Source organism: Notothenia coriiceps, unplaced genomic scaffold, assembly GCF_000735185.1.
Source record: "Notothenia coriiceps isolate Sejong01 unplaced genomic scaffold, NC01 NC01_scaffold00018996, whole genome shotgun sequence".
In the NCBI taxonomy this organism is placed as follows: Eukaryota; Metazoa; Chordata; class Actinopteri; order Perciformes; family Nototheniidae; genus Notothenia; species Notothenia coriiceps.
In genome coordinates, this window is record NW_011351697.1 from 1697164 (window position 1) to 1715883 (window position 18720).

General features: G+C 39.8%; 1 protein-coding gene across 1 annotated transcript in view; it reads left to right on the forward strand.

Annotated features, from left to right (window-relative positions):
* cpne5b (copine Vb) overlaps window positions 1-17699 on the forward strand; it is a 109690-nt gene extending 91991 nt beyond the window's left edge. Inside the window, exons 10-20 of the mRNA XM_010778067.1 lie at window positions 3059-3100; window positions 3286-3361; window positions 4744-4797; window positions 5397-5458; window positions 8634-8680; window positions 9754-9935; window positions 10191-10318; window positions 11383-11485; window positions 16777-16834; window positions 17463-17536; window positions 17673-17699. Of these exons, the coding sequence (XP_010776369.1) occupies window positions 3059-3100; window positions 3286-3361; window positions 4744-4797; window positions 5397-5458; window positions 8634-8680; window positions 9754-9935; window positions 10191-10318; window positions 11383-11485; window positions 16777-16834; window positions 17463-17536; window positions 17673-17699 (853 nt within the window). The remainder of the gene's footprint in view (window positions 1-3058; window positions 3101-3285; window positions 3362-4743; window positions 4798-5396; window positions 5459-8633; window positions 8681-9753; window positions 9936-10190; window positions 10319-11382; window positions 11486-16776; window positions 16835-17462; window positions 17537-17672) is intronic.
* The last annotated feature ends 1021 nt before the right edge of the window (window positions 17700-18720 follow it).

Here is an 18720-nt window from a genome sequence, read left to right on the forward strand (position 1 = left end):
ACATGATAAAAACACAAACAGGAAATCATAGAGGAGACAGTCAAGTGGACACAAATGAAACATATAATGGGGAGCACTACAGTGAGTGAGGAGATTTGAACAGGTGGGTTTTTAATTGGGATTTGAATATGGTGATTGTGTCTGACTGTCGGATGTGCGGGGGGAGGGAGTTCCAAAGTCTGGGAGCAGTGCAGCTAAAAGCCCGAGCACCCATGGTGACGAGGCGTGGGGTGGGGACAGTCAGCAGACCAGCAGAGGAGGAGCGGAGGGAGCGAGAGGGCGTGTACTCCTAAAGAAGGTCAGCCAGATAGGGGGGGGGGGGCAGGTTATGTAGGGCTTTGTAAGTGAGCAGTAGGTTTTTGAAGTTGATATGGGATTGAACAGGGAGCCAGTGGAGTTGGATGAGGATGGGGGTGATGTGTTCTGAGGCCTTGGTGCCGGTGATGATCCGGGCTGCAGAGTTCTGTATGATTTGTAGTTTATTGATGAGCTTGGTGGGTATGCCTGAGAGGATGGCGTTACAGTAGTCGATGCGGGACGTGACATATGCATTGACCAGGACTTCAGTGTTTGATTGAGAAAGGGATGGGCGGAGTCTGGAGATGTTGGTTGAAAGAAGGAGTGGTGTTGGATTGATATTGGTAATAGGAATGATAATTATTTATCGTATTGATATTAGAACACGTGGTGTAGTTTATCCATGCAATCACTACAAAGAACAGGGTGTGTCGTTATCTTTAATTATAACGTTAAAACCATAGACTGGTTAAAACATTTTTTGACAGAAGCCACATCTATACCAATGTTCAACATGAACGAACAAAGGCTACAAGCCACTGAACCATGCCCAACTGTTGCTGCATAAAATCTGTAATTGGTAAAGTGTTGCTTGTTATAGCCAGAAAACAACAACTGGAAATCCCAGATGTGGATCATCGCCAAAGGCTATCTGTCTACCATATCCTAGTTAGATTAGTTTGTAACCTTTAAGAATATCTTGCAAAATTTAATTAAACCTTCACTCTCGGTTGGCTATCGACTGGGCGGCATAGTCATTACACAGACTGTTCTTCAAGAAGCAGGATCAGGTTGAGTCTGTGGTGACAGAGAGCAAACATACATGCAATCTGCTCCCGAAGACTATATTTTAGCACAATACAAAACACAGTTGAAGGAAGGAAATTGAAGTAGGGAGAGAGAAAGGGGAGGAATTCAAGGAGAAGAATAACATATAACAGACAGCAAAGGCAAGGGTTATAGAAGTAAAAACAGAAATCCAATATGTAAAAGGTCCTCTTCAAGAAGAGCATGTCAAAGAAAAGAGGACGGGGAAGTTTTGGAGAGAATTGAAAGTGATTTTTATAATGGATTTATTTTTTTGTTCCTTCTCTCTTCTGTACTGTATCCCTCATATCCCCTGTATACTGGACTTTCTCCAGTATTCTCTCCCATGTGACTCAAGCGAAGACTATTTCTGCCCTTTGCAAAATATCACAGACAGATATTTGTTTCTGAATGATTGTTAAGTTGATTAAAGCTGCCTTAGAATAGTAGCTGAGGATATCTGAGGCAGATTCGTTTTGGAGTGTATATTGTTCTGGGAGTTGAATGCGCCACTCAATGATCTGAGCGTCTGAGTCCTTCAATGCAGCTGTAAGTTGAAATAAATGATGGAAAATGCTTTGAGTTGGTATGAAGCAGCATCCTGGTACTTTGAAAATGGTTTGCATTCAAACCGCAGCACCTAGCGCTAGCCCTGCATATTGAATGGTCAGGGATGATTCAATTTTTTCTCTGCGTTACTCCTTCTTCCTCAGATTCTGATTTATATTTTCCAATATCAACCCCCTTTATTTTCCATGCTGGACGAGTAGCATCATGTTTATGCCACCTAGGTGCACATTTTCTCTCTCACAGCCTTGAAGATAACCTCAAAAGAACAAACTGTCACCACAAAATGGGAGAGCCAGGTGGCAGAGAGGAAGTTGGGCTTATTTCAGGCATCTTTCAATTCCTCAGTGACAGGAAAAGAGTCTCTGATGCACTGCTTGCTTCCATTTCCTTTGGATCTGGTCTGGTGTCAGTAGTTGTGTACGAAGAAGTAGGGAGGAGAGGGGAGACGCGGGGGGGTGAGATCAATGTGTCTCAGGAATGAAAGTGCCAAAAAGTTTTTTTTTTCTTCTCCACTCTGCAGGGACATTGTTTTCTGCAGCATTTGTATAAAATGTCATCACAGTGTTTTTCTTTGATGTTCTTTTGACTGGTGGAAGTTAACATGTGCTGAGGTTTGCAAGTAACCATTTTTGGAAAGTGCTTTATAAGAGTGCAACGTGCAGCCAGCTGCTGAGCCTTGTTCTGAAGCTGGCAAGAATCCCAGGTTTGGAACAAAGTGACATCCGTTTTCATTTATTTCAGGGATCCCCTATTATCATTTCCAAACACTAACTTGTAGTTTAAATGAAATCAATGGAATCCAGTTTAATTTTTAAACAAACCTGAAGTACGTAAGATCCAGTGAATCATTCAGTCAATACCACACAAAACTAAAGGACAACCATTGTAGGCGAGTGCATGAATAAACATTCAGGTTTGTTCTCTTCCTTGAAACCCTCAAGTGATGATGGGTCTGATGTGTTTGGCATTTAAAACTCCCAGGCTCAAAGGGTGAAATGAAACAGGAGCACACACCTCTGGCAGCTTTCACCTGTCCTTGTTAATTAAATTAGCGTTAATGACAATAGGATATTTCCACAGGATATTGAAACTGAAAGAAACCCCCTATTTTTAAATGCTATGCTTCAGAGATGAATTTCAAGCATTGTTGAGCTGCGCTACTTCTAAATAGAAGAAGCAAATTTTTCAAAGCACCTCTTTGGAACTTCCCGTATTAGTTTGATGAGTAATTTGGTGCATTTATAACTCCATGTCAAATGGGTAAGCCCAATCTGCTCATGTCATGTGATCAACAAATCCACAGCAAGCTACTGGATGGGAGATGTGGTGAGATTGTTGCTGCTTTAAAATCAAACCTGATTGTGTGTATCTGTTTTTTTCCCAGAACAATCAAGGTGGAGGTGTACGATTGGGATAGAGATGGCAGGTGAGTGTTATTGCAATTTTGAAATGAAATTTAATCGAAACATAGCCCAAGTTTTGGCTCAACCAAGAAACTGATCATTTCCCGTCGCGTAAATCCATTTTGTCCCTGACATTTGTCCTGGTATTTTCACCTGATATTTTTTTTATTATTGACTGTTGTTTCTCTCCTTTCATTCCTTTTCCCAGCCACGACTTCATTGGGGATTTTACGACAAGCTACCGAGAGCTAGCTCGAGGGCAGAGCCAGTTTAATGTGTATGAGGTGAGTAATTCCAGTGTGTTCACATTTCAACAACGAGTCTATTGGCTCCTGAGATCTGGAATCCCACTACGCCTCGCGTCTTGGATCCCATTTCCGACCCAAATGACATTTCCATCTGACATCATTGTTGCACTGTTTTCCATTACACCAGCAGATTCCTTCCATCTTCTACTCCTGCATTCCTATTCTATACATTCCTAATTTATTTCTTTAAATGTCATTTGTATGGTGCATTATCTCTCCCTTAACTCCCCCAACAGTTAAACATTTAATTAAATGCTTCAGTTTTAAATGATTTAGTTGTCATTAGATTTACTTTGCCACTAATCACCTGTGGGTTGACTCTCATAGAAATAGAGCTATTAGCGACAGCTTGAAACCGGATTAATAGAAAAACTATCCAGGGACTTAGAACGAGAAAGACATTTCTCAGTTCTTCTCATGGGATAGCTTTACTCGCCCCTTAATAGCACACGATACAACAGCAAATTACAAACCCAACTCATTAAAACGTCCCACAATCCAAGGGGTGACTGGCAAAGCGTAAAAATGACATGCGTCCTGCATTTATCCCAAATTGCTTTTTTTGGGAAGCAGGATTTATCATTATATTTATCAAAGATATTTGTATTTTTAAGATTATGAGCATAACAATTTGAATTGAAGAAAAATAAAGAGCCATAAAGAAGGACATTTCAATAGTTTCAGCTCCTGTGGGTTGGTAGCCTCCAGTCGACGGACAAATACCTGTCTTTTGGATGTTAGCTCCATTATACGCTACCCTTGATTCCTCTCTACCTCCCAGTGAGACTGAAAGGCCCTTTAGTCTTTGCATCAGCAGATTGTTCAGTGTGTCAGACAAATTGCCATCCCTCCATGTTAAATTAGGGGCTGTCACTTTCATGGCTAGCTGCCATAGAGGATGAGTGTAATGAGCCGAGACGTCTTTGGTCTACGGATTGACATGTTTCTCTTGTTCTGGAGCCGCTAGAATACCAGTGCAATAAATGTAAGTCTTGTAGTTTACGCCTGTTTCAACCATCGATTATTTGTAGCCTGAGATTTAGGTTTGAGATTCTACTTGCCCCTGTAATAGCGTTATGGAGGTATAATAAATGTTCATAAGTTTACATGAGCTATGCGTTCCAACTAATACACATCTGTAACTTAATTCATAAACGTCCTTTTGTCACCTCCCTTAACTTCCTCCACGTCACTGGGATGCAGAAGCTGTATAATCTTCATACATCGCTGCGAAATTTAGAATTCAGATTTGAAAGCAGATTGAGTTGTATATGTTGGTTTCATTTTTAATGTTGGTTATTTTAACTTATGGCCAAAATATTCAATTTTCTGATAACCTGTACCTTGTATTTCTTTAGGTGATTAACACCAAGAAGAAAATGAAGAAAAAGAAATATGCCAACTCTGGGACAGTGAGTATGGCTATAGCAACCAGGACTGGTTTATAGGAAAAAATAAGCCATTCTGTAATTTTTATTTTATGAAAAAGTTACTTGTTGGATCACATACCAAATATCAAAAACATTTGTTAAAAAAGAAAAACAAGATTCAGTAATGGTTTTGAAATTCAGCTGAAGCTAAAAAAAACATACTTTATGTTATATGTACGTGTGTTTGAATGTCTGTACACAAACACACTGCCTATATACTACATAACATAAACTGTATCTGAACATGCAACATGGACTTTGGGTGTCAGTTAAGTATGTGGGTGGGACAAAATAAAAGATGAAGGTGCTGCAGCACTTGAAATACATATTAGAAGATGTTAAAGATCAGAGTGTGCGACACAGACGAGACACTGAATGTTCTTTCACAGCAGTGTGTGCGAGTAATGCATTCAAATGCTTCTCATCCTCTCTTCAAACTTTCCTCTGACAATGTAGATTAATCTGTGATCAGAAACCAGCCGGCTCTCATCTTTTTTTAAAGTGAGACTTAACTACAACAGTTTATTGGAAGATACTGTTATATCATAACCCCCTTTTGTTCTCCTTGTCTTTAATTCCAGGTGACTTTGCTCTCCTTTTCAGTGGAGTCAGAGTTCACGTTCTTAGATTACATCAAAGGAGGGTGAGTGGAAATTACTACAATACAATAACTGACCATGAAATGGCCACTTTACCTCTTGTTCGGCGTGGGTTAACTGTAGAAGCTTATGGTTAACATGATGACATTAGACCCTTAGCAGCATTTGTATGAGGGATGTGTTTCTGGCCACCTGGCAATTCCCCCTTTCCTTTAAACACTTTCTGCTCTCAACTAACTCCCATGCTCCCCATTTAAGTCTTTACTATTAGCTCTGAAGGATCATTCTGGTAAAGGAAGCAGGGTTTCTTCCAGTTTCTTCAAGCCCAACATTGATTCTCTTCTGGCCCAGGAACAAACATTTTTAAAGTGTTTTTTTAAACTAAAGAGTGTTATCCAGCTATAAACTCCTTAATGGAGCTGTATGTTGTGTCAGCTACACTAATGTCTTCTATTGCGAGACAGTGGAGCCATGTGTGTGTTACAGAGATTATAAATTGAGAAATGATGTAGCTGTGAACAAAGTGCAGTTTGTGTACTGGCTATTTGTTGAAAGCGATGTTGGCCGAAACTACAGTACTGAACTAAGAATGACGGAAATTATTGTTTAAATGTTCATTTAAAGAATTAATGGGACGTGCACATTAATATAAAACATCTAGATTGTAATTTACTTATGAATCTTCATACAATTATATTAAAATTCATATATCTCTATTGCCTCATTTTTCATTAAGTGGCACCGTAATACCTTCACTTTGGTAATTAGATTAATAAATTCACACTCTATGCCGACTGCAATACTAAAGTGCCAAATATATTTTAAATGAGGTAAGACCGAACTATCTTCAAAATGGGTAACAACGTTTGGACCAGTTTAGTTTCAGAGCCGGAGGTTGACATTTGAAAATTAAGTGTGTCTCAGGTGAAGCGTGTCTCAGACCGGTCGGGCTCTCCTTTGATCTCCACTGTCCCGTCACAGCGGGTATGCTGTCAAAGGTTTTATGAGCTATGGCAGAGTTGACAAGTGTGACAGATTTCACTGACAGTTCCTAGCTTCTGCTGATCAATGATACAATAACCTTAAGGTTTAGTGACCTCACTTCAAAAACATCATACCCATCACTTTACGCCCTAACATTACTCTGGCACCTACTGCATGACACATTAAAGAGTTGGATCTTGCAAATGTGGAACTCTGTACAAAATGGATGGAGGTTCGGAAAATGCGTCGTTTAAACTGTCCAAGCACTTTACGGCATAAAAAAACTTGAGAAACAACTAAAGTAAAAGTATTTTCGGCTAGCTGTTCAAGCACTTTTCGGTATCATGTGGCGTAACTCCTTTCATCATGATGCAAAGTGTACTCTAGTCTAGAAGCTTTTATGTCTTCTTTGAAAGCCACCATAATCATAAAAAGAATAGGGATAATTTGGCTTATAAAGAACTCCAAAGTATCTTTCATGAGTGCTTTGGTTGGAGAGGACATATTACACTTTGAACATAATGATAGAGCCCATCAGTCTGTGCTTATTATGGTTCACTGCATTCATGTCCCGTTAATACATTAAATAACATTAGCTTTTACCGCTCTAGAACTTGAATTAAGATAAAGCAGTGTTGCAACAGCTAAAACAACAAGCACAGAGTGTGCTATTGCTTTCAAGAATTGATAGTAAAAGTTCAGCAAAAGTTTCTATTTTTGTCACACTTACAGTAGCCTTAGGGAACGAAGAGAAGGGAATGAGTGAGGCATGAGATGGTAGGAAAGAAAGAAAGTAACAAGATAGTTCAACTACTACTCAACAAGACTGGAGTGTAATTTGAAAATTCAAGCACGAACATTTTTACAAAGGTTAAACAGAAGGGGCAAGAGACTGCCAAAATATATGAGCATCTCACTTTAGTTAGTAGTGAAATCTGGGATAAACTCACAGTGTTGTTATGTTAACAAAGTGGAGTCGACGAATGAACGTAACCATCAAAAATATTTCAGCAAGCATTTTAGTGTATGCTGACGATCACAGCATTTACGTTGTGATTGCTCTGAACATGGGGTGTAAAAACACAACATCAGATTACAGTGTTTCCCCTAGGACATTTTTTGTGTGTGCACGTGCGAAGTGCGCCCCGCCAATATGTTTCTACTGTATGTGTCTGCCAGCACAAGAAAGGCTCTTGAGGTACAGTGGCAATGTCTCAAGATTTAGCAAAAATACACCTTCATTGAACATACAGTAACACAAATACTACAAATCCACATAACAAACAATTAAAAAGGGTCACCACTTATTATTATTTTAATAAAAAAAGGTTTTTGGTACCTGGCTGCGCCGCCGCTATTTGTATAACACTGGATTACTTACTATGCTGTTAATAAATTAAATATGAATAAATATGTTCTCTTTCTTTACATTTGGTGTAAGATCGTTTGGGAAAGTAAACCCATTGATAGAGCGATAGATAGATGGCAATTGTTTAAGTGAAGGTAGGTAAACCATGTTAGTAAAAGAAACTTAGAAGAGTACATTCTTAGAAAACAAAGTGTGATTCTCTTTTTTTCAAGAATTCCCAAAGTCATGAATTTATGCAATAAAGACAAATGAATACTAAAGTTATCAGGGTGAGGCTTTGCCGCATCCCAACCCTCAAACTGAAAGTTTAATGTGAATATTTTACACCATCCCTTTAATACCATTATTTTACCTTCCTCTCTGATGGCTCTCATAGATAACGAGAGAATGTCGTTTGGGTCCCTAAGGCCTCGTCTCATTGTCGTAAATTAGCGAGAAGAGGCAAGTGCTTCATCAGCAGGGAAAATTGGATTATGATTTGCTCTTAAGTGCTCCATCAATTGCTTGTTACACAGCTCAGTGTCTCAAAGGCTCATCTGCACCTCCTGCTACGCCTTCTCACGGGAGGCGAGAGTCAGAGAGCGTAATCACCTAAATCATATTTGACGATTGAGAGACTGCACCCTGTGTCTCTCAAAAAAACAACGGGAATTAAATATTGATCTGTGTGAAACTATATCATAATAAGAAATAATTGGCTATTTTTGTGTTTGATGTTCCTTCGTTTTAGGTATCATCTTTTCTCATATCACAACAAATGTGTGTATGGGACGGGTGTGTGCGAGTGCTGGTATTTAATGAGGCCTGTCTTATTTTATAACTGTCTGGTCTCTTCCGTTGATTTTTCTTCTCCATCCCTCTTGTAGAACGCAGATCAATTTCACCGTGGCCATTGATTTCACAGCATCTAATGGTGAGTGATACTAACGGCAAAGTGGGTGTGGAAGGGGACGCAGGGATAGATAGTTGTGCTCTTTGAAAGTGGCATGTCCGATTTTAGAATCAATCGGACAACACACAGTGCGAGCGCACATGTACACACATCGTCACAATAAGTGATAGCCTTTCCTGGATATTCTAGCTCCTAAATGCTTTGTCAATACACTCTAAGTTAAGGCATTTTAGCAAGAATACAATGAAACTATACAACTCTAAGCTTGACATGAAAGGACTACACTTAAGTCTTATTACACTACCCAATAAAATACCTGAAAACAACCATTGATTTATCGACAGGGAAAAGCTATTATTAAAGAGGGTCATTGGAATTTCCCATTTTCCAATTGATTGTTTGTAAAACTTCCTCAGAACAGCAACTGTCCAATAAAAGCATAGCAACCGTAACTAGGCATAGCAATTCTGTCAAGCTTTCACATGGAAAAGTTGTACATGGATCTTTATGTAAGCTACCAAAAACACAATCACAAAAGTGTTAAATGTGATGTTTATCTGCTTTGATAGAGATTCAAATGTTAGCCTGGCTTTTCAGCTCACTACCTTTATTTGTAACAACCAGTTTTACCTTGAAGGCCAAGGAGAATTGCATTAGCTAAAGTGGGCCTGTTGTGGAGTCACAGCTTACCTACAAAAAAACTCCTAATTTATGTAGTTATTTTTTTTAATTTTCCCACTGTGTTGAGCTAGCCAAAATGTTACCCACCATTTTCTGTGCTGCCGCTCCTAGTGCTTCTAGTATCTCTGAACTTTTTAGATAGGCTCTGTGATCCAAAGAGCCCTGCCAGCTTATTCCTACCTAAAACAAAAACGCTTTCATGCTATCTCCTGTCTGTCTGTCTCACACTCAGTCTCTCACTTAGTCGAACTGAGCGCAGCAGTGCTCCTCATCTCTGTAATTGTCTCTCCATAAAAATATATATATATTTTAAACCCTCTTATTGCACAAAAAACAGTATCTAGAAATGTAGAAGTGACGTCTTTGTCCTTCATTACCCACAATGACTTGGAGTTTGATTGATGGGTCCGTAGGTAACCCCTCCCAGTCGACTTCGCTGCACTACATGAATCCCTACTCGCTGAACGCCTATGCCATGGCCCTGAAGGCTGTAGGGGAGATAATTCAGGACTACGACAGCGACAAGATGTTCCCCGCTTTGGGCTTTGGAGCCAAACTGCCCCCCGACGGACGGGTTTCTCACGAGTTTCCTCTGGTAAAGTCAACCTCTCCTAATATCACCTTTGATTAATCTGTTCACTGATCTTTCATTACGAGTTTTTATTTCCAATTCACAAAATGTTAACACTGAATTGTCTAATACTGTGGCAAATTATTAGTAATGTGCATGTCATGGTTCATAAGAACTAAGTAAATGACATCTAATAAACATTGATAAAGATCTTGAGTTTCTTTGTTTGATAATTGCAATCACCAAGTCCATGATTTTCACAGTTGTACTCCTTTTCAGAATGGAGACATTGAAAATCCGTACTGCAACGGCATCGAGGGGATCTTAGAGGCATACCACCAGAGTCTGAAGACAGTGCAGCTGTACGGGCCAACGAACTTCGCTCCTGTGGTGAATCATGTTGCCAGGTGAGAAGACAAAGCATCTAATGGAAAACGTCTACCTTTTTGGTCCTTACATGAAAATGTACATCAAATTGAATGTTGTCTTTGGCACTGGCAGATAACAGCTTGGATCCCCAGATAATACCATACAAATCTTAAAAACACAATGATAAAAACAGTTAGAACAGATCTTCTCACAATAGTGTGTTTTAAATAAGTGTTTCTCTTGAGACAGCAGGAGACACTGTTCAATGTTTATCCAACAAACCTAAGAAAGATATATTTGATTTGTTTATCATCAACGATTAAGGAGAAATGTTTGCGCCTCAATGTTAGCTGATCAAGATTAAGATCTCCCACTGCCAGACTCGGTTGGCTTCAATTTCCTGTGCGACTGTTCCTCTGACCCAGACAACATCTGTCTTGCAACACAAAATTGATGCCAGATGTTTGAATTTGATTATTTTTTATTTGGCTGACAGCTTTTGAAATAGTTGCAGAATTAGCTGGGATAAAAAAGCCTGTGACCATTCAAATATACCCACATACCATTGCAATGCGTAAAAAGGATCCGAGTGTATTCTTGTGCCCCCCGACAGCCATCGTCTTGGCATCCCTCTCCCTCTCATTCTTTGAGCCATATCCAAACAGTTCTCCATCTGATCACAGCAAGGCTCCATTTTAATTAAAAATGTTATTCTGATAAAAATGGAATCTCACTTACTGCGGCCGGGAGCCCTAACAGTGAGAATACAAAACCAGTATTGGTATTTAGCATTTGAAAAGGTGAACTCATGTAAGAAGACATGTTTAACAAAGGGTGTTTATCTATGAATCAAGCAGAGCAAACCAGCTTTGTACTAAACTTCATTGTATTGGCTGATCAATGTGTGTTTGTGAGGCATTTTAATGAGTGTTACCTGAAGTAAAACAACAATGTTTAATAAAATGTCTGATAACAAGTGTTTTTCTACAGCAATGATCAGAGAAATGCATCAACAAATCCTAAAACCTGATCTGTCCTTGAATTAAAGAGTTTATACATCTAACTTCTGCCTGTATCAATCTGTGTGTGTTTGTGCGCTTAGGTACGCAGCAGCGGTGCAGGACGGCTCTCAGTACTTTGTGCTCCTCATCATCACAGACGGCGTCATTTCCGACATGGCACAGACCAAAGAGGCCATTGTAAATGTAAGAATGGAAAAGGAACAGAGAGATTTACTGCAGGATATAAGTTTTACCTTGTATAAACGAGAAGAAAATACCTCTGAAGTTAAAAATAATTGGCAATTTGGGAAAAACACAATGAAAAGATTGATACGATGAAATATAAAGTCAGCAGCAGTTATCAATCGTCAAGAGTCAAAACTCTTAAACACAGTGAAACAGGCTAGATTGTCTTTATTCAAAGAAAACCAATTACGATGGTCCGGCAACTACATAATGAAGACCACACTCTTACAATGGACTAATCCCATTCAAGTTATAGTCCATCAGGTAATCCCCCATGAAACCACAAATGTGGGGTTTGACCTTTCAGATGTTATACAGATTAAAAAGATTAGATGAAATGTGTTAATTACTGAACAATAGATACACTGAAAGGTGGATTTTTCGGAAAGGGCCAGGCTAGTCGTTTCTTATGCTTAACCCACAGAAATGAGTGGTATCTTTTCATGTAATTATCAGCAAAACAATTATTTACCAAAATATCACACTAATCCTTTAAATCAACATATAAAAACACAACTATGTTCAGGCAACTAAAGATTATTTTTCAGTATTTATTAATCGAAGTTGAGTCAAATGTTTCCAGCGTTAGTACAGATTTTTTATTAGCGCTTGCCATACTGTGTCTTGGCTTAGCTCACTTTCAGAAAAGAATATGCAGCCCAGACGTCCACTGTGGTTGTCACTCTGATTCCAACACCGAACCATTGATGTGACAATAGCATTTGTTCTACAATCTGTAAAGCAACATGACTTCCATCATGGCTTCACATAACTGGTATTGCTCCTGTAATAGTCAAATGATTATATAAACTAACGAATAACCTGACAGCTCAGATAGCGCAACACCCAGGTTATGTTTTTCCCTCATTATCGCGCTTTCTTCCTTTGAGCTTTCCCAAAACCATGCCCTGAATCTGTTTGCTCCCTCCCAGCTTTAAATAGTAGTTGGCTGGCTTCCCTTTCCTTTCCTCTACCTTGGTCTCTTCCTTTCTTCATCCTCCTCCTAATCAGCACCCCACAGGCACAGAACTCCCAGCAGACTGGATTTAAAGGGAATTTGCGACTGTTAGTCAAAACATTAGAACAGCCACACCTTCCTTTTAAGATCTTGCCTGCTGCTCTATCTCCCTGCCTCCACTCTGCTGACGCCTCCACTGCTTTCCCTTTAACTCTCCACGGATCCGGGCAGAGGGAGGACACACTGCTGAGAGGTTTTATCAAAGTCTTCCCTCATACTTATTCATGCTGGACGGTAACTTCATGAAAGTGAGAGGTGTCCTGAATGTGCATTATGTATGTTGATCTTATTTTCATGCCCTTTTCTATGTTTCGGTCAATGTGTTACTCATGTTCTCAGTATTACAAACCCATGTGGGGAACAAAGGTAGTTTATCAGTCACTCAGCATACCCCTCCTCTGCTCACGGCTCGTGTCCCTCTGCTTCCTCGTTGTCTTTTTCTCTGTGGAGCCCTCGCTCAAAAGTGCAAATACTTTTTTCATCTGTCTTCATCTCAGAGATCGAAGTCTGTTCATCTGCTCTCTCTACATACTTCTGTCACCACGTTTCTTGCCTTTCGATTTCTTTCCTTTCACATCTTTCACCTGTTATCCGCCAGTGTTTTCTTCTTCATCCCTTTATCATCGGCCCACCAAAAGTACTTCACAACCACTTTGATTCCATTTACTTCCCAATAGGTTGCAGCAGGGATTTTGTATTAAGTAACGGCCATCTAAGGAACCATCTAAGGAACAGCCACAGATACTGTGCCTATCTCTCCTTGACAAATAGCCCATTGCTCTGTATAAACTATTCAGCATCTCATAGAGGATTCTGGCAGGATCCACACTCAGCATTATGATCCTGTCACAATTCTACATTTCCACTTTCCTCAATGTACTAAGCATTATAATAAATATATACTTAAATAATTGTGCAACCCTATACCCTCTTAATGTTGCTTCGTCAATTAGGTTTACCATTTCCTTACAGTACATACAGTATGCCGTTTACAGTGAGGAAGCTTTTGGTCTATAACAACCAACCTTTATCAACTTTCTCCAGCAGAAATGACAACTGTGGGCGGTTTTAAGTTGTAGTAAGTTAGCAAATGTCACTTTAATTGGATGGCTTACAAAAAGACTCAGTCTAAAAATGAATACATCATAAAGGAGCTATATTTAAAAAAGTATTGACATCTTCCCGCACACTACATTATTGTTTAAAAACAGTTTCCCAACATGGACGTCATTAAGCTTCACTAGAACAGGGCCATCTTGACATTTGTTTACAGCACTTTAATTGGCAATCTCTGTTTAATGAAGGCTTTTATCTCCACCATCTTATTTGGTGTTAATTAGCAAGTATATCTAAAATGTTCTGTTATATTAAAAAACAAATTAAAGAAACCGGCCTGTCTTTGCAAAAGTCTGTCCTGCTCGAGTGAATGAAGTTAATTAAACGTATTAAAAGATTAGAAGTTATCAAAGGAAAATAATCAAAGAAACTGAGAAGATTAACAACAAATGTAGACTTTCATGGATACATTTAGAGTGTGTGGATAATAAAGAATGTGATGGCAATATAAAGGTATTCTGAAACATTAACTTTATTTTCAAACATCTTTTTTATTTTACACAGGCTGTCAACATGTGACAGTGAGTGATTCTTCCTGAGGTTCTAACAAATGGATGGACGTGTTACTCCTAATGTGTTAATATCTGCACTCGGCTGGATTTTTAAGTGTCCTCAATCTGCTGCATTAAGCTTTTCTCAGAGCCGAGCTCTGAGGCAGCCAAGGGATGCATATCGTTGACTTTTTTACGATACCGATCCCACTGAACGATACCGATACTCAACCGATACATATCGTGATACTTTGAAAATGTATCATCCCACAATTACTCCCATGAAGCGCTTTACTATATAGTTAACATGTCAAATGAATATTAAATTCAATTGTGGGACTTCTTGGACCTTTTAGTACTGAACAAACAATGAAAAATACATAAAATATGAAGAAAAACGATTATGCAATCTAATTTATAACACCCGCCATCACGGGCCACGGACTCACTTTTAAAATATATATATATATTTTTTTTTTAAGTATCGAAACCGGATCTGATTTCGGTACGGTATACCGTGCCCACCAGTAACCGGTATTTCGGTAACACCGGATACCGGTATGCATCCCTAAGCCAATGAGATGAGAGATGGTCAAGTGACTCAGGTGACCCCCAATACTGACAGGAGGGTCACTTCCCCAACATATATCCATAAACCCTATTTGTTTGTGCATGTGCACGGCCACAAATCCAAGAACAAACACCATCAAAGCATGCACATGCGTGACATTTGGCTTTAAGCAGCACATGTTGAGTGAGATGTTGGAGTTTATTGATGCTGTGTTTTGTTGTCTCATTAAACTGGATTTCCACTGCCAGTCAAAGTGACAGGAGAAAAGTGGGGCACGTGGATTGCCAGGTTATTTTTGGTGCCATTTGATGTGTGCGTACATATCTGCAGTGTGAGTTTTAGTGTGTGCATGTGCGTGGGAGGACAGGCACTGACAGGAGTTGTGTTGAACACTGATAATCAAGCTGATGTGCTGTGGCTGAGCTTGTGTCGACAGAAACTGCTCTCACCCCCGTGGCAAAAGAGGTTGCCTGATTTTCCACGGTACATTTGTCTTGTGACGCAGATAAAACTGCACTCATTATTACTGCTTTGTGAAAATATATGGTTACAGAAAAACTCATTTTATCTGATATAGGATTTTTATTTGAGCATTTATGTCGCCATCTATCTTGATATTACAACAGAAACCATCATAGCCTTTCAAAAGTGCAATGCAGTCTCAAGCAGGACGTAAAGAACATCACTTGTGATGCATAAAGTTCAAGAAAGACAATCAAAACTTTTCAAAAAGATATTTTAAAGAGAGAGAATGATGCTGATTTGTCTAGGAGAAAACGACCACAACACACAGTGGTTAAGCACATGGTTACTAAGGCTGGTTTGGATGAAATAAATATATGTATTGATTAATGACATCCATTAATCTAAAACACAAGTGCAAATTATGTAAAAATAACTTAATGGATGTCAAACTGATGCATTATGTCATACAAAGTTTTGTTCCAGCAATGTCTCAACAACTATTGGACTAGGTGGACATAACATTTTAAACAAGCATTCATGTTCCCCAGAGGATATACCCTACTGACTTGGGTGATACCTTGACTTTTCATCCAGTAACAGCAGCATCTTAAACCTTTCACTTATCCTGTCACATATATACTGTAAACATCTACCAAATGGACAAGCACTACATTTGTATTATAATTCTGGTACAGAAATGTGTGGCCCTCTCAGGGAAAACGGTATAAACATGATGATCCTACCCCATCCATTTTTATCATCAGGTAAACATTTCTGGTTGTCCCACAGTTTGATTTATGATTTCCTAACTAGGAAAGGGAACATAGTTATTTTCCGGCCCTATGCTTAGATATTTTGTAACAATGATGTGGTTTAACTGATTTAAAGCAGTTATTTCCGAGGTGTGGCTTGGGAGTGGCTGGGCAGGTGACTGAGGATGGTCGCTGTACTGATCGAAGTGGGCGCCTCCCCCATCTCTCTCCTCTCCCAGCTCACAAATGCCACACCCACTATGTACTGTATGGCCTGAAGAAATGTCTCCTTTTAGCCTTAACCAGCTTATTTAGGTGTATAATGTGAAAATATTAAATAAAATCCACATGTGAAAGTTTTTTAAGCAAGGAAAACAGCTGACCTGTTGTCGGTATCTCAGGTGATGCAGTTAGTGTTGTCAGCAAGTTTAATCTCCTCTCCCCAGCCTGATAACCAGCACTCAGTGGGCAAATACAGCGTGTGTCATCCTGAGATAAGAGCCGGGGTGCATTCATGGGATAAAATTGGATTCCAGTACATAACATCTGGGATAAGGAAAGCAGACAAGTTTCTGTTCGAATGCTTTCCCCGTCTGGCTGTCCTTCTCTGACTCCCTGTCTCTTTGGAGGACTTGTCCTACTTAAAGGTCATCCAGCTAATTTAGGTGTGAAAGAGAACATTAACAAGGTTATAACAAACGTGGGTGAGCATGCAACTGCTATAATGTCTGTAATGCAGACGTGTAAACTATTAATAAGTGCTTCAGGTCAGTGGTAATGTTGACAAGTGTCTGTCGTTTCCGTCAATGATCTTTCTTTTTTATATTCCTCCTTAGGGTGCCAAGCTTCCCATGTCCATCATCATAGTTGGTGTTGGTCAGGCAGAGTTTGACGGTATGCTGCCTTCAATTTCTTGACTGCTTCACAAACTAAAGATTAAATATTTGGGTTATTTTGCTTTGGCAGGCACATACAAGATGTCATCATAGCAAGCTGTTTTGTATTCTGAAAAGCTTGAATGCCTTTTAAATAATTGAACACGGTTAAAGGTATAAAAACAGGGGTCAATAATTGATATTTTAATTTTTACAACTCTCAGTCCATTGCTGTTACAGCCAGCGCATCAATTCAGATAAACACCAGAGAGAAAATCACTGTACAAACTAATTTGCGTCAGTGAAGAAGGGGAAGCGTGGGTAGCTGCAGGCATTATTGCAGAATGAATGGCTGAGGTTAATTGCTGGGTTTGCAGTGTTTAGAAGAGATTATCCTAAATTGCACAGAGACTTTATTACAGGATTTATTAGTTGATTAGACATGCAATAAAGACAGATTACAGCTCACCACCCCCTCCCATTTACTAAGGCTGAAGCAAAAATATGTGTTTTTTATATTATGTAGGATAAACTTGAGCATCAGTAGTGTATCAACCTGGTATCTGCCCTCAGTTCTCACGTGTATATGTGTGTGTGTGTGTGTGTGTGTTCATCCATGCATGCTTGTGTGAACTTGTGTCTTCCAGCTATGGTGGAGCTGGATGGTGATGACATCCGGGTCTCGTCCCGGGGGAAACTGGCAGAGAGAGACATTGTTCAGGTGACTGCCCTTTACAGCATGAAAGGAACTGAGACTGTGTTCTCTGCACAAGGACACCAGTCACTGAAAAAAACAGATCTCACTATTTCAAGAATTACTCAAGGGCAACATTGTCCATGTGTTACGTCCCGTCTAGGGGAAGAGGAATGCAACATACACCTAATGGATGGTCAAGTTAAAAGGGTTTATTTGTACAACATGTTAAACAAAAGGCAGGCAAAACGGCCGGGCACAAACAAAAGAGGCCAAAAGGGTGCAGGTTAAACTAAAGAACAAACAAAAGGAGGACTCTAGTAAAATGAGCCTGTTCAAAATAGAGAATTACAACAAAAAGAGGCTGTAGGCATAGGCGGAGTTTGACATCTGTGCTTGGGGGGGGCAAACCTTTTTTCCAGACAACTATTGCGTGGGGTGCTACGGATACAGTAGCAATAAAGCCAGCGCTCACCGCACTGAGTATGACTTTTCCACATATGAACACAACTCGTCCTGTCATGCACGCCTCATGCCCGCCGTACACAAACACTTATATGGAAGGGGCGGTCCCTCCCCCCAACAACAGTGCATTACGATTACATAACTGTACAACTTATCATAACTGTGAACATCTTATACTTATTTGATAACTACTATATCCCTTGGTTACTTGAACATGCTACAATGTTATTAACCAGTGTCCTACCTTATTAAAATATTGATATACGAAATATTTATATTGGAACAGTTTTCGACGTTGTAATGCTGTAACATATTTCAGCCACTAGGGGGGGCAATGCCCCCCCGCAAAATCCTGCTACCTGTGAGTACAACAACTCAACGTAATGCTAACCTAAGCTAAACACCATAAATCACAATAACCACTACCACATGAGGTACACAGTTAACAGCAAGAAGCGTGAGGCATCTGTACACACACAACAGAGCCTCCCGAATGATGTCAGTCGGCCGTCTTTATAGTCTACTTTCGATACGAGCCGCAGCTCATCTCAAACAAGCCTAAAGGCCCGGACACACCCCAATCTGACAACAAAGAACTGACACAGACGGACCCCGACTGTTGCGTCCAGGGCCGCCGCTTGCGGACAGGCAAGGCAGGCAACTGCTTGGGTCCCCAGACCAGTAGGGGGCCCCCAGGGGGCGACACATCTTTAAAACTACATCAGTGTCGTTTTTTTTTATTTTAT